The sequence below is a fragment of the Martes martes genome (assembly GCF_963455335.1).
Source record: "Martes martes genome assembly, chromosome: 5".
Taxonomy (NCBI): domain Eukaryota; kingdom Metazoa; phylum Chordata; class Mammalia; order Carnivora; family Mustelidae; genus Martes; species Martes martes.
The window spans coordinates 137,690,877-137,708,006 of NC_137892.1; the positions used below are offsets into that span (position 1 = coordinate 137,690,877).

The 17,130-nt window shown below is 40.7% G+C and overlaps 1 protein-coding gene across 2 annotated transcripts in view; it reads left to right on the plus strand.

Annotated features, from left to right (window-relative positions):
• The window catches only part of RANBP3L (RAN binding protein 3 like), a 45,913-nt gene that overhangs the window by 10,214 nt on the left and 18,569 nt on the right, over window positions 1–17,130 (plus strand). Inside the window, exons 2-5 of one of the 2 annotated variants that reach the window (XM_080803949.1) lie at window positions 12,889–12,947; window positions 14,011–14,047; window positions 14,539–14,616; window positions 15,651–15,725. In XM_080803949.1, the coding sequence (XP_080660075.1) occupies window positions 12,889–12,947; window positions 14,011–14,047; window positions 14,539–14,616; window positions 15,651–15,725 (249 nt within the window). The remainder of the gene's footprint in view (window positions 1–12,888; window positions 12,948–14,010; window positions 14,048–14,538; window positions 14,617–15,650; window positions 15,726–17,130) is intronic. The other variant, XM_080803950.1, reaches the window with a different exon arrangement.

Genomic DNA, 17,130 nt, shown 5'->3' on the forward strand with positions numbered 1-17,130 from the left:
GAGGAATGTTCATAGCGGATGTTATACCTATGCGCTCCGACATTTGAACAACCCAAATGTACCTAAGCAGGTAAATGGATAAGCAAACTAGTATGTCCATAGACTGGCGTACTGCCAGGAGTAGAAGGATTGAATTGCTGATACACGGAACCACACAGATGAATCTGAAACTGCACGACATTTTGGCGATGAAGACAAGAGGCTGAGCCTATGGAATGAAGGACTCTGAGATTGGCACCCAGGTAGCTCATACAGCAGGGTGCTGCTGCCCGCGGGCTGGTAAGCTCTGCCCACAGCACACATTCTAACCCTGATGCTGTGTTACGGAAGGCCATCTGTTGAGGATGCTGTAGACACCTCAGATGGTAAAATCTCCTAGGAGAATGATCAGATCCCTTTCAAAACTAAGATTCTGTGATTTGGCCCTAATTCTTTCATTCATTTGGATGTTGCCTCCTCAACTGTGTTGTACAAGTTCTTTGGGACCAGTTACCTGGGTTTATATCAGGGACCAAGCACAGTGCTACCATGTCACCTATAAACAAATCACATTTTGTCACACGTCAGGCCCTGTTTGAAGCACTTTGCGTGTGTTAGCTCATTTCTTTATTAAAGTCCCGTGAGGTAGGTAAACATCAAGACCTCATAGCTGGGGTCTTGAGCCAAGATCCTAACCCAAGAAACTCCAGAGCCAGTTTCACCCATGTTTGCTTCCTCTTTGGGGGGCACAAGATAGATGCTCAGCGAAGTACATGCAAACTACCTGAGTGATGGCTGGCCCATGAACTCCGTTTGTGGTTCCGTTTAAAATGTGTTGTTATTGAAGTCACCAATTAATTCCTATATGAATTGCTCGCCGCATCCAGCTGTCTCCCAAAAGGGTGTATTTGACCCTAAAACAAACAGGTAAGAAAATGCAGCAGTGTCAGTGCAGACCTACCAGCCTAGAGCAGGTGGTCTGCTTCCTGGGCGAGCAATTGTCCCTTAAATCTCAGTGACTGCATGGTCTCCATCTTTCCCCACATGAAGTGTGAAAGGTCGCTTTGTACCACTTTTGGAGCTGGGCTGATATGGCCTTGGAGAGATGATTTGGGTTTTAACCAAATACGCAAGGAGTATCCAAAACTCCAAATGAAAAAGGGGCTAAATAACTGTCATTATTATCATTTGCTCTTTTATTTAAACTGAGGACTCCATTCAAAGATCTGGCTCAACCTCTACCTTAAATCATTAACTTGACTTGACGTCTTAACATTCAGGCAAGGTAAGTTTCACACCTGAGTTGCTTTTTAATGAAACCTGTTGGGAAAACCAGCATAATATCCAAAAGTCAGGATTCAAGATGCAGCGAATACCTGTATTCAGTTAAAAGCTGCATTCTTTCTACCCAGCGATCAGAAGACTCACCCCGCGTGGATGGCCAGTAAGTAAGCACAAGGTCATAGGAGAAAGATCTAGACTACCGGCGAGAGATGATAGTCTGAAGTGGCTTTCGGGGTTAACTAAAGCCACAACAAAAGAGCATGAAACCTGGGGCGCCTGGGTGGCTCAGTGGATTAAAGCCTCTGCCTTCAGCTCGGGTCATGATCTCAGGGTCCTGGGATCGAGCCCCGCATTGGGCTCTCTGCTCAGCAGGGAGCCTGCTTCCTCCTCTCTCTCTCTCTCTGCCTACTTCTGATCTCTATCTGTCAGATAAATAAATAAAAATCTTTAAAAAAAAAAAAAAAAAGAGCATGAAACCTGCCTCTGTGTGCTGAGCCAGGAGACAGGGGTTAAACTCTAACTGAGGAAATGAAAATGGACCTACAGATTCAACAGGAGAGAGAGAAAAGGGATTTTTTGTAAGTGGCCTGTATCAGTGCAGGATGGGCTTCAGGTCCAAAAAGAACCCAAGGACACAAATTCCTTTCCCTCGGCAGATGCAGAGAAACAACCAGACTTCCAGACACTATAGCTCGGTAATTTGACTGTCCCTCTCGGGTAGGCATCTGTAATGACTGGTTTAAATAATGGGCACCAACCTTTCTTGTTCTGATGAGAGGAGGTAATTCATGAAGAAAGAGTGTGACCCTCTAGAGAGGCAGGAGTTGAGCAGGGAGAACACCTTCTTGCTGGAAATGGATATTTTTGGGCCAGGGCTGTCTGTGTTAAACTTTAGTTGTCTTGCAGAGAAATGGAGTCACAGATAAAGACTCGTGTGCATGTGTGTTTTTATAAACTGAGCGTGGGTAAGACTTAGGCCAGCGCTACTGATTAGGAGAAGCTGTTTGACCAGGAAGACCAACTTTGTCACAAGGAACTTCATTCTCAAGTATGGATTCATGTTTTGGTGTTATTTGCCATTTTTCTTTCTGAAAATTGGAAAAGCTAAAGTGAATTAGTAGACGGGATTGTTTTGATAGTAGGACAAAGCAAAGTAGATTTCGAAGGACTTCTAGAAAAGAACTCCAGCTACAAATATACAGAGAAAAAAAAAGATTTAGAAAACAAATCTTCAAAAATTACCATAATAGAGGTATCAAATGTCATTCTATCTTTGTAGACATTCCTCACATTTTAATTCTTTGTAGACATTTCTCACATTTATTGATTTAAATTTAATTTAAATTCAGAATATTGTTATTGCCTATTACCTTGATCATAGCAGGCAATTAATGTTTTTTAAAGGAATCAATACGTTTTTCCCCCAAAAGTTCATCCAAGTGATTACTATTCCTCAATCACTGAATGTTAGAGCTTCAAACTCCACTTTGTCCAACCGATCTTCACTAGAAACACCGAAACCAGAGGAAAGAAGTGCCCCAAAGTTAATAGGGCAAAGAACTCCTACTGTGCTCCTTCCACATCTATCTGAGAATTTTATGATAAAATGGCCACATAAGAAAAGTACCTAAAATGGATAAAAAAATCAAGATGAGGTAAACTTGCATTTTATCTCATTTAAAAATACCATAGAAAGAGTATTTACTTGTGTAATAATCCTAATATTAAGCATGTTGAGAAAATGATGAATATGTAGGGGAAGAGGAAGAACAGGAAATGTGGAGGGAGGGAAACACGTGGGGAGGCAAGCAACTGGGTGCTAGAGAGAAATATGCGGCCAAATGAGAACAAGGAAAGGGGAAGGCAAATGAAGAAAAGCTGATTTTTTTTAAAAAGTCCCAAAATGTGCTACATACATATGCTGAGATATTAATCAGCCTTAGAAAGGAATGGAATTTTTCATACATGTTCCAGTATAGATGAACCTTGAAGACCCTATGCTCAGTGAAATAAGTCAGATACAAAACGACAAATATTGTATGATTCCACTTACACGAGGTGTCCTAGAGCAGTTGGATTCACAGAGTGGCAGAGCTGAGTGTGGTTACAGGGCATGGGCAGGGGGAGTTGAAAGAGGGGTTAGTGCTTTGTGCACGGAGTTTCAGTTTGGGATTATGCAAAAGTTCTCGAGATGGATGGTGGTGATAGTTACACCTCGATGTGGATATACCTAATGTCGCTGAACTGTACATTTTAAATGGTTAAAATGGTAAATTTTGTGTTATGTATCTTTTCCCACGGTTTAAAAAAAAACTTGAAGGTAAAAAATGAATGAATTTAAAGGATCGTTCTCTGTTTTCTTGAGAATTTTTCAAGTCATATAAATTTGAAAAGTGTTTTTCTCTTGTAGCATGGTAAGCAAAATATTTCTGGTATGGTTTGCAAATTGCTCCCTGGTCTTTACTTCTGCCAGATTAGATCTAACATCAATGCAGTAAGGTATCTGCAGCAGGCATCACTCTACTCCCGTCCAGTTCTGTGCCCGAGGAGGGCCCGCAGGGCATTTCAGTGACATTGAATGCCCGCCTGCCGGCTTCTGTGAGTTCCCAAGAAGAGAATGAGGTCCAGGGCTTCTGGGCTTATGAGCGCCTTGGGTGGGCAGCTCTGCTCCTTTCTTCTGGCCTAGGCCTCCAAGGTCTTGTTCTCAGGGGAATAACATCCATTTATTCCTGTGGAAACAAGAAAACAAGGAGCCTTTTCTCCTGCTTGCTCAAAGGCTCAAAGAGGAGTAAGTTTAAGGAAAAGAGATTTGGAATTAGTAGAGGTTGCAATCAAACTTCTCCATCCGGCCTGTGTCCTTGGAATCATGGAGGAATTTAAAAATAGTGTGCTTCTTTACCGAAGAGGAAGAGCTTAAATTTATCTGAATTCGACGTATGAAGCTATGCTTCAGCCATATTGACTTATTAATAGGTCTATGTGACGCGTGACTTAATTCTTACTAATATGATACTTCGTGTCAAAATCACCTCTTTAATTTTAGCAGCCCAGAAACACTAGAGAATTACTTAAAATAAAAAGATACCATTTTAAACCTGTGCATGTGCCTGTTCAATATTAATCTTCAACATGTCATAAAACTTAGATGATATTTCTCTTTCCCCTCTCTCAGCAAAAGAGAGACCCGTTCCTAACATATGGAAGCAGTTTCACACTGCAAGTTATTCTGAGGGGAAAATATGTGATTTATAAACGCTGTCAAATGAAATATGTATTTCCAAATGGTACCAAGTTGACCAAGCACATCCCAGGACACGTTCCCCATCTTTATTACCCCATGGGCATAAAGGAACAGTGTCGAGAGAAACAAACAGCCCCTTTTGGCATTTGCAATCCAAAAGTCCCACGTTTGTTGCCGGTAAACATATTCAAGTCATCAAAGATCGCAAGTAACCTTATCACAAAATTGTTTCATTTATCAAGAAAATAGCTCCTTCAAATTATGGAGAAGTCGGTATGCTCTGTCGAAAGCAATACATTGGTCTGAGTTATTTTGGTCAGTGGTTGGAGATATATATTGACATGGAGATTTTGGATGGCAGGGCTCACCAGGCCACTGGTCTGCCAGCATTCTCGAATACCTTCTTTCGTCAGAATGGGAACAGAAATGGTGAGATTACGTGAAACCTCTTACGGTGTTTACAGAGGGTGAAACAGAAGTGCGGGGAGACTGACACAGTCTGAGACGGTCTCTCAGCAAGGCTCGTACAGAGCACAGAAGGAGGGGAGCTGTGACAGCGCAGGCATCTCGCAGTGTCAGGAAGCCGGCCAGTGGTCATTTCACTCACAGTGGAAGCTGGGGCGCAGGGGTCGGGGGAGTCTTGCTTATAGGACAAAGCTCCAGATTTGGAATCTGCTCTCACGTGCTTTATCCATAAGTGTCAGCTGTATGATCTTGGGCACATCTGGTAATTTTAGAGCCATTCTTTTCTCATGATGAACACACGGTTTCATGATGTTTCTTTTGAGAATCCTGTAATGCAGTAAGAGCAGAGCTTACTGAGCATTTGGTGTCCGCCACCACGCTGAGCCTTTTGCCCACATCAACTCGCTTAGTCCTTACAACTCTGTGAAGAATATTTTATGCTCTCCATCTTACAGATGAGGAAACCTGCCCTAGCTCATAGTTAGTACGTTCAGGAGATGGAATTTGAATCCAAGTCTGTTTTCTGCCAAAGCTTAGATGTTTAAAACTATGCATTCTGGCCCTGCGTAGCCACCAAAATCTGATGTATTTAAACCTGTTTTATAATAGGTGAAGTATGATGCAAATGTAAGGTTTTCTAGTACACCAGTCCATAAAAGAAGCATCTTGGAAGATCACCAAGGTCTAATTTTTCATGCCACTTCTTCTTTCTTCCTTTCTTTCTTTCTTTCTGACGGAGAGAGACACAGCAAAAGGGAACACAAGCAGGGGGAGTGGGAGAGGGAGAAACAGGCTTTACACTGAGCAGGGAGCCCAGTGGGGGCCTATTGTGGGGCTTGATGTGGGACTCTATCCCAGGACCCTGGGACCATGACCTGAGCCAAAGGCAGATACTTAACGACTGAGCCACCCAGGTGCCCCTTTATTCTACTTCTCAAAGGTCATATTGAGTTAAACACTTCAAAAGGCAAAAGGATAAAGACTGATCATGACATGCATAAGCATATCACATGGTACCTACTGTCTTTAAGAATGAAAAAAGAAATAATTCAAAAAGTTATGTTTTGACCCTGGAATAGTAGTAAAATTTAAAGGAGTGTGCTATGATATCTATTTTTTTTTATTTGTCAGAGAGAGAGAGACAGAGCGAGCACTGGCAGACAGAGGCAGAGGGAGAAGCAGGCTCCCTGCCGAGCAAGGTGCCCGATGTGGGACTCGATCCCAGGACGCTGGGATCATGACCTGAGCCAAAGGCAGCTGCTTAACCAACTGAGCCACCCAGGCGTCCCTATGATATCTATTTTAAAAGTTACTGATCACCTCCAAATATAAAGCACAGTGTACATGATGACCATATATTTTGGGAGGCAATTGCAGAGCACACTTAGAAATATAAAGCCTGTTTTTTCCCTTCACCATTGTGTTTTGATTGACAGAATGATTTTGCCAGATCTTCTATACCAAATGATTTAATTAAAATTACCTGCTTTTTAATTGGTGCACTTCTCTACTTATACAGACATTAGTGAACTCAGTGACTTTAAAAAATAAGAATTTTTCTTCAACTGAATTACTGCTATTATAAATCTCTAGATTCTAAAATGCAAATGAAATTAATTCACTGGCTACCTCCCACTATCACATAAAATTGGATAATAAGTTAGGCAGCACAGTTTGGAGGTGAAGTTGAATGGGTGTATTCAGGACAGAATTCTCAGGGCTTGGTCCTACCTCCCAAAGGGTAGCAGGATCTGTATTTGACACAACCTCTAAGTCTTCTTGCTTCTTGCTCACACTGGAGACTTTCATTATCTCTATTCCTTGGTTTTGCAAAATTGGCTTGTGCGTATCAAGTTCTAGACCAAGGTACACACCAGTGCAGGAAAAACTCTAGACTCTTTAGAACTTGCAATGAACAGATTCCTTGAAGATTATCAGCATGAGAAGCAGATGAGTTCAGAAAATCGGATGGATTACATAAACTCTGGGTGATAATGGCTGTGTTCAGTGAATTGAGAGAGACTTTTCTCATCTTCTCTAATTTCTTAATCTGATATGATTCCCATTTTGAAAATGAGTGATTTCTTTATCAGCATGGTATTGACAAGAAGAGGAATAGCTTTCCTGTGCAATTCTCATGCCGGTTCTTTTTGTCCCTAGCATGCGCTTCTCATAATGAATCAAAACTAGAAATGTTAGATTTCTTAGCAGTTAATAACTTCATTTTCAACAAGAACTTAAAGCATCTCAGAAAAATGTAGAAGTTGATTGACAAGGTGAGTGTTTTTCCCTTCTACTTCATACACTGTATTTATTACGACAGTTTTGTATTTATAGTACGCAGAATTGGTTATGACTTCAGCAGCAATGACCAGGACTGGAAACAGTCCAGCAGGGTCCATTCATTCTGTATCTCAAGTTGAGCTAGTGTTTTGTAATCAGCCTGGAAACTTCCTGTGTAAACTGCCTCTGGTTTCCTCCGGGGTCCTGGTTATTTTATCTTCAAGGCAGTACAAAGCATCTCATAACGTAGAACCAAGAGTGTCCCATCACAGTTCATAATGTCAGTCTGTGACCCTGCTACCCTCTCTGCAAAGACTTACTTTTTATATGTCGGTGGGTGGGTAATTTGTTGTTTATTTCATTCCTTTTGCATTTTTATAGAACTCCTCCATGTATGGCTGGAAATAAGTACAGAATGTCTCATGCTTGTGCTTCCCATCTAAATTGACACAGATTCCTTTATCTCCCAGGGTTGCAACTCGCCCTTATTAAAACTGTCTTAGAATATTTTAATATAATGTTGAGTATGTGTTTTTTCCTTTTTAAAAAAAAATCAAGATTATGATTCAGACCCTCGGTGTCTCCTCTTTCTGGGGTCCCATACAGAGATTAAGTTCACTTGCTATGATTTGTCTATTTTTTCTACAAAAGAGATCATTTTTAGAGTTGAAACTTTAGGCGGTTCTGATTTTTGTCAAAGAATCTCAGTACCATGGCAAGGTTTTTTATTAGTTTATGCCTTTTGCCTAATTTTTTGCCTTGCAGAAATGAATATTTTAATCAGCATTTAATAATCTCAAGCAGAGTGGTGCCTGGGTGGCACAGTCGTTAAGCATCTGCCTTGGCTTAGGTCATGATCTCAGGGTCCTGGGATTGAGCCCCACATCAGGCTCCCTGCTTGGCGGGAAGACTGCTTCTCCCTCTCCCACTCCCCCTGCTTGTGTTCCCTCTCTTGCTGTCTCTCTCTGTCAAATAAACAAAATCTTTAAAACAATAATAATAATCTCAAGCAGAGACATTTTCTGAAAACAGTTTACAAGGGAAAAAAAAGTCAGATTTCAGGCACATCAAAGCAGGAAACCAACTTTTGCATCAGAGGAAATCATTAATTGTTTTAGGCAAAATAGCTGCATGACTGATTTCAATATCAATGTCAATATTTTAATATCCTTACTACCGGGATTTCTAGTTAAGTCTTCAGAGTAGCCCTTGACTTCACCCGACATTGAGTCATAACAATCGTAGTACGTGGTTTGAGTAATAATCATTTTCTCATTAACTGTCAGGTTACTCAGAACATCTGGAGGTTTAATCATTGACTCCATGAGTCCCTACTGCCATGTTCATAAATTTGGTCTCGGATGAAAGAAACCGGGAGTAGTCTAGAGGACTGCTTCTTAAAAATATATATACATCACCTGGGGATAGTGTCAAATCCAAATGCTCATTCTGTAGGTCTGGGGTGGGGTCTGAGAGTCTGCATTTCTAATAACCACCCTATAATGCTACTGGTCGATCTGGACCCCACATCGAGGACCAACAATCTCTAAAACTATGTATGGGCCACAGCCTGAATTCAGGAACTTCCTGAGAGTAAAAGAAGAAATATAGGAGCTCAATGAGGAGAAGGGAGAAGAAATAAGGTAAGGTAAGGATAAGGATATAAGGTAAGGAAATAAGGTAAGGATAAGGTAATGAGTGAAAGAAAAGAGAAAGACCCTTGAGGAACAATGAGATGTTTCCCGAGACTAACAAGAGTCATAGGGTTCCTGCATGTAACATTGGATGGCAGAGGAGAAGGAGGGCAGGGAATCTGACTTTTAGTGAATGTCTTCTGTGCAAACTGTAGTCTGATATATTGCTATATGTTTATGGATGGGTGGATAGATCGATTGGTAGATATGGAAGATACTGCAAATATCTGGATAGATGGAGAGATGTGTGCGTATATGGAGAATGGATGGATAGACAGGTAGATGGATCGATGATGGATGAGGTTCTGCTTTGTTCCAAACAGGTTTGAAGAGGAAGCTGTACCAGTTCCTCCATATGCATACATTGCTTCAGTCCTCATGACAACCTTTTCAAAATACATACGGAGAGAGGTGATAAAGCTGAGGCTTAGAGTAATAAAAAAACAAAACAAAACAAAACAAAAAACAGAACAGCTCTAGGACCATTAAACTTCACAGCTCCAAAATCCATGCTTTGACCAGTCCCAGAGCTGGACACAAGTAAAAGAGGCAGGGGCATAAAGAACAGTATTGGAGCCTGGGATAAGAGTGCACAAGAAGAAATTAGAGAAGAGGATGTGGCAGACATGTGGATAGGTCCAGGAAGAAGGGGAGAAGAAAATGCAGGACTCGCCAGGGCCTCGGCCCAAGTGGATAATTCCAGTCCTGGTAGCAATTAAGAAGTGACCCATTTGGCAGAGCCAGCCCCTCTTCAGGGGGGCTGTTGCCACTCTCTTTCCTGCCAACACTGTTTCCATAACCTCTCTGGCCCTGGCTAGAGTAGCCTGGTTCTATCCAGTGTGGACGACTCAGTTTTCACTTTTCCTGAACTACCAATGCAGCAGAGAGGCGGTCTGCAGGACCCTGTGTGGGAGAAACTGTGTAGCAGAAACTTGGGGCCCCTAGCGGAGCCCACCCCACTCCCGCTGCTCTGAGTCAATGGTACTCCCTGTTCAGGGTCTTCCTCCTCCTCTGCAACTGCTTTTGGCTACACAGATCCTTTTGAACCTCCCTCTCTGGGATGATTCATTGAGAAAATCCTCCAGTTGCTTTCCTAGATGAAGCAGGTTTGTCAGAGACTGTCGGTTAAACATACAGAAGTAAGGGCAGGGACAAGGCCTTGCAACCCACCTAAAATTGGGGGAGGGGGAAACTGTGATACTTATTAGAAGAGGAGAAAAAGAAGTTTATGTTCACTCGTTTTCAGCCTCATCTTGTACCACTCGTCCTCTCTCTCTTGCCTTGCAAGGTGTCTTGTACACAGTCAATCCTCAAAACACATTTTTTGAATAAATGGGTTGATCAATGACTACATCAGAAAGAAAAGAGGATAAATTTAAAAATATAAAATCAGGGGTGCCTGGGTGGCTCAGTGGGTTAAAGCCTCTGCCTTCGGCTCAGGTCATGATCTTGGGATTCTGGGATCAAGCCCCACACTGGGCTCTCTGCTCAGCAGGGAGCCTGCTTCCCTCTCACTCTCTGCCTGCCTCTCTGCCTACTTGTGATCTCTTTCTGTCAAATAAATAAATAAAATCATATATATATATATATATATATATATATATAGTCATAAGAACCTTGCTTTTATTTTGAAATTTTCCTACTGGTCAGGTAAGGAAACTGTTACGGATCTGATGGCTTGAAAAATGCTTACTTTTGGCGTTGTCTTTGGAGCCAAAAGAGTTGTTTGGGAGATTCCAGATGGAGGAGGGGATGAGGAGAGTCTCTGCTTTCCAACCACTGTGCCACGCAGTGTCAGGGGGAGAAAGTAGTTAGGCTGAGGCTACTGTACCTTCAATCAGATGGTGTATACCCCTGTCCTAGCACAATGGCTGGCACAAAAAAGATGCTTAATAAATATTCATTGAATTAATGAACAACAGTGATGTACTTACTCTATCATAGGTCCTCCAAGCTGCAAAGAACACATAATGCTACCCAGAAGATTGCTTTTGCCTGTGTTTAGCTGCATGTTTTGATCAAGGAAAAGTCAGCATGTCCATTGTCTAGGGTTAGGGCTTGTCATGCTATTTTAGGCAGAACTACCCTAAGGCCAGTTTCGAAGAGGCTAATTTATAATTCTAATTCATAAGTATTCCCCGGAACATTCACAAAGACTATTTTCTTTCAAAGTCACTAGAGTTCTCATTTCTTAAATCTAATGTAATTGCTGGAAGAGGAGCCTGTTCGAGAAGGAACAGAGCACTGAGTCGTTTAGTATGGATGGGAACGGCAGTACGTTCTTGTGCGCTTTCTGCTGGGGCTCGCTTGGCTCCAAGGGCAGCCAGTGTGGTAAGCGCTTGCATGAAAAAGTGAACAGTTTACCTCACTGGACTGAAAGAAGGTACCCACGATCACAGGGCCCAGGAGCTTGGCAAGGGTGGTCTGGCAGAGTTTTGACACTCTTATGGGATTAGATTATGGGGAACTTGAAGACCCCTTCCTAGGATATAAAGAAAAAAAGTAGTTGTCCGATAGTTCCTTGAAACTCTTCATTGAGAGTTTTATTTATTCAGCCTAGGGAGGGCAAATTATCTTGGCTTGTATTCCAGGACAATATATTGGTAATGGCTGCTGGAAACCTGTAATGAGAAAATTCTAAGATCATATTTGGGCTCATTAAGAAAGTGTTGTCACTTATACTTCAATTTAAGAAAGAAGGAAAGAGAAAGAAAGAAAGACGGAAAGAAAGACAGGAAGAAAAATGGAAAGGAAGAAAGAGAGTTGTCATAAACTGGCAATGTCAGCTAAGAGTTTTGGAATGGGGATTGGTGGCATGCCACATGTTTAACATTCTTTCTTTAAAGATATTTTCTCTTTTTTATTTTTGTCTTGTAAAAATCTGAGTACTTACCTCCAAAAATCCATTTAATTGTCCCATAAACTCTGTGAGGTAACTATGGTTATAATCTTCATTTTGTTTTCAGATGAAGAAACTAAAATACAAACATATTATTTCCCCAAGTATTAGTGCTACATGTGCCTAACTTCAGGGCCCAGGCTTTTAACAAGCATGTCATTTTCCCTTAGAATTCTGGACTCCTGATATTTAAAGTTGTTATCACTCATTTACACCCTATAGTAAATGAGTTTCTCTCTATTGTCTTACCTAAGGTAAGAAAATATAAAAGATTAATAAGGTCAGCCAGGCTGAGGACAAAAGACTAAGACTGATTCTTAATCTAAATATTGAAAACACAGCTTAGTATATGACTACTCCAATCAAGGAAGTATAGATTATTTCTGGGTCATTCTAAGGATGAAATGCAATATATCTATACCATTTTTACCTTGAGATCCAACCCAAGTAGAAGAACTATTTTTTTTTAAGATTTTATTTATTTACTTGACAGACAGATCACAAGTAGGCAGAGAGGCAGGCAGAGAGAGAGGGGGAAGCAGGCTCCCTACTGAGCAGAGAGCCTGATGCGGGGCTCAATCCCAGGACCCTGGGATCATGACCTGAGCCGAAGGCAGAGGCTTTAACCCATGGCACCACCCAGGTGGCCCTAGAAGAACTATTTTTAGATGAGATTTTTCACTCCTTGCATTTTTTTCATTCTAAAAGCAAAGATGTTAATCACGATGTCCTAATGATATTCTGATTGCAGGAAATTACACTTTGTTTTCTTTAAACACTTAAAGTGTGTTCTTTTAATGGGATGATCTCACTCTTTATGGAAACACATTATTATCGCTTTCCCCGAGTATTTATTTCTGTAATTAACTGTTAAAATCATTTGTAAGTATGCAAGTTATAGTGTCCATGTAAAGACAGTTTGGATTCTACCCAAAGGCAGGAAAAATACAGAATGAAACAACAAAAATCTTCAAACATCCTTAGGTGATGTTAAATTTGTCCAAATATAATTTGACTTTGTGTCTGTTCTTTTTCTTTTACAGAAAAATCTATCATTGCTCAACCAGTATTCGTTTTTGCAAAGAGAGAACACACTTTTAAGGTAAGATCAAGCTAATTTTCTTTGACTTTGACAAAATGATGTTTCAAGAAGCCAGAGACGCTGAATGGTATCATGGTTGCCTGAGTTTATCCTCTTGCTCCTCACTTAGCAGAGCCGAGCCTCTAGAATATTTATACAGTAGGTTTTTACTGGCAGCAGTTTGGCCTAAATGGGAGGCCAGAGGCCTGCCTTGTCTTGAAGCTATGAATAACATACCATCTTTACCAAAATTATAGGGTTTTTTGGAGGGACTTGGAAAGGGGCGGGACTGAGAGAGGTTAGCAGGGTCGAAATTCCTCATGGGTCTCCACTGACCTCGCCTAAAACTGGGTACAAAATAAGTTCTAAACTGTGATGTTTGATTTAAAAGGGATCTTAAGGTCCCTGTCTGCATCATACTGAAACCACCTGCTTTGAAAGACCAACGGTAAGATTAGTAGCTTTCCCACTTTAGCTCAATTAATATTTTCCTGTTATTCGTTCCTGCTTATCCAAGTCATTTACCCTACTACCCACAAACTCACTAAAGAGACGCTCAGGGGCGCCTGGGTGGCTCAGTGGGTTAAAACCTCTGCCTTCAGCTCAGGTCATGATCTCAGGGTTCTGGGATCAAGCCCCGCATCGAGCCTGCTTCCCCCTCTCTCTCTGCCTGCCTCTCTGCCTACTTGTGATTTCTGTCAAATAAATACATAAAATATTTAAAGATGATCTTGGAAAAAAAGAAAAGAAGAAGAGACGCTCAACCCCCAAGCCCTGGTCGAAAAGTCAGTTTCCTGGGCCCCACCCCAGGCCTACAGCTCAGATCTTGAGAGCTGGTGTTTCAAATCTTCCTTTTAAACAAGTTCTGACAAGGGATTCTGCAGTCACTGAAATACAAAACCGCTCCACTAAGACTTTGTTTTGTCTTGAAAATATGCCTAGCGAGTAAAGGAGCAAAGGTGAGTGGGTTTGCCCTGACCTAGCTGAATAGACGTGGCTTTTGAGAATTCTCTTCTAAAGTGACAGGGTCGAATTCTGATGCAGCAAACACTCAGCTCTCATTGGCAACTTTGTTTCTTTCCAGAGACCAGCAGAAGACACATATGAAGCAGCCGAGCATGGTAATGACTTACGTCCTATATTTCAACCTGTCTTCGGACAAAGAAAAGAAGCAGGCACAAGTCTTTTGGCATGTGGCAAGAACTGGGGAAAACTTCATGGTTCTGCTGGTGTTTAAACACCAAATAAACTGGCTTTTGTTTCGAAAGATGACATGTAGGAACACTGACGTTAGCAATGCCTAAGATTCCTTGTTTCTCCAGTGCCTGGGTCTCCACCAACCAAAGACACTCCCTACACAATCTCAAAAGTCACGTGCAGGTTCTTGCCGAAGCCACTTGTTTCTAAGAATTTCTTAGGAGGATGAGATGCCTATCACTTTAAAATCACCAAGCTATTAACCCCAGTGTTTAAACTTGGGCTTCAGGACTTAACATGTTAGCAGGTGATGATCTATGTAGGCAAAAGATCATTCTATTTATCCTTCCCCATCTTGGTTGAGGATAATTTGTTATTGCTGGCAATTTTACCCGTCCTGTTGAATTTCTTGCAGAATGCAATGGTTTTCTAAGAAAGCGTGCACGGTCTTCATCTTTTACTTTGCATACGACAGATCCTCAGTACCAAGGAGGTAGGTATAGACCTGACTGTTGGCTGGTCACTGTTATGTTTCCTCTGAGTGTGAAATTAGTGAGAAACTTTTCAAAGGGAAATGTTTAAAAGTCTACCCATTGGAGAGCGTTTATAATAAATTACTGGATAAAAGTAGCAATCTATAAGATGGGTTGTACAGTGAGTCACTATGTAAAAATTCGATTTGTCAACATGGGATGGAAGATGGAAAGGACATCAGCCATAATGTCAGCAATGGTTATATTAGGTAGGGGGGTTACAGGCAATTTGGGGTTTCCCACCCACTCTGCACTCTGTCATGTTTCCAGAGTGTCCGCATTGAGTATGCATTAACTTTGTAATTAGGGGAAACTGACATTTCTCCCTAAGTTACCATCTACTTAAACAAATAGATGTCTGCCTTGAAAAGAACACTTTAAGAACTTCATCACATACCCTGTTCTGAATAAACCAGTAACTCAGTTTGCCTCTCTTCTATACTCTAAGCACTCCGTGATTCCTTTTATACATGACCGCATTGCCCTCTCTGCCTTGTAAGACAGCTATCTCTGTGTATGTCTGTCTCCTCCACTGCGCCTTCCTTGAGGTCGTCTTCATGCCTGATAGAGTGTCTTATACATGGGGAGCACTCCAGTATTTATTGAATTGAATAGAAATTAATTTATAATTCTCATGACAGGCATATTTTATTTCTATTGATTAAAAATACAAAAACTGGGGCGCCTGGGTGGCTCAGTGGGTTAAAGCCTCTGCTTTTGGCTCAGGTCATGATCTCAGGGTCCTGGGATTGAGCCCCGTGTCAGGCTCTCTGCTTAGCAGGGAGCCTGCTTCCCTCTCTCTGCCTGCCTCTCTGCCTACTTGTGATCTCTGTGATCACTGTCTGTCAAATGAATAAATAAAATCTTTAAAAAAATAATACAAAAACCTTTTCTAAATTAGTGATATAGCAATTTTAGAAAGAGCAAAAGTCCAAATCAAAAGAAACACAAAAACCTACTTCCTCACTGACTTCAGTTTGCAATTTGCTTCTAGCACCCACCTTGTCCCAGAATCGAATGAGATCATCATCCTTCACCAACCTCCTGACCTTCCCCCCTTCTGGGCCAGGTAATAAACAGCTTCTAGAACCTTGAGCTTGACACTCTGACTTTTCAAAATCCATTCTCATTGATGGTACTAATGGTGAGCTTTCTTACTCAGCTACTATAAAATGCTGGCATTTTAGTGGCAAATAAAATGCAGGCCTTAGCAAATTATGATTAGTAGAATGCCTTATGAATTCCAATTCCACGAATCCAGACAGTGTATCTAATTTTGGCAGAAATTTTGAGTTTGATGATGCTTTTAAGAAATTTATGTTTATGATAGCAAAATGTTATATAAGGCAGCTCTATAACTTTATTTTATTCATTAATACTCATCTGTACAGTTTATAATATATACAGTGCTCAAAATATACAGCTAAACTTTAAATTCTTATTCTAAAATTTACGCTTTAGGTGACTATTCTAAGGTTGAGAATATGATTCCTTTTATTTTCATTTATATTTTTAACTCCTGTGGGAAATTTTTTTTTTCAAAGATTTTATTTATTTATTTGACAGACAGAGATCACAAGTAGGTGGAGAGGCAGGCAGAGAGAGAGGAGGAAGCAGGCTCCCTGCTGAAGAGAGAGCCTGACGCGGGGCTCGATCCCAGGACCCTGAGATCATGACCTGAGCCGAAGGCAGAGGCTTTAACCCACTGAGCCACCCAGGCGCCCTGATTTATATTTTTAGAATATGATTACTTAACCTTCTCACTAAAACATTACTTCTTTTAATTTGACATTTAGAGTGTTTTGCTAATGAAATCTATCTTGTCATAAAATATTTGAAATGGTTGGAACATTACATTAAAATTACAATTTTATATTCTTTTTGTTTTTGTTTCTACTGAACAACCAGCTGCCTTTTCCAGGTTAAGCTTGCCACTAAGAAATAAAAAATACAAACTATTCACTTCCTTCTAAATGATCCCTTTCTACATGGGAGCCATAGGGTTTTCAAACTAATGAATTTATATTCTTATTAATAATTCCAAACATGACTGAGCAAAATATACATCAGATACCTTTCAGATACAGAAGAAATATTTTCAAGCTCAGTAGACCCCCTTTAAACCTGACTGACAAGTTACAGACATTAAAAGAAATAGGGGTCCTAATCCTAGAGAATTTGTTTTATTGTATTTGTGCATAAAGTGAAGGGATGAATGTAAGTTATCTAAGTAACTGTTTTGATTCATTATTATTTTAAATAAGGCATACACATACAAGAAGATTAAAGGAACATTGATATCAGTAAGTACCATTCCATTTTATGTTGTGCAGAATGTTGGTGGTATTGGAATGGAGAAAAATAGTACAATTTGATATGGCCCATTTGTTGCTGGTTTTTAATAATAAAGATCATAAAGCATTTAATTGAACTTTGAATTAGAGAAGTGATTCTACCCCAAACTTTGTAGTTTT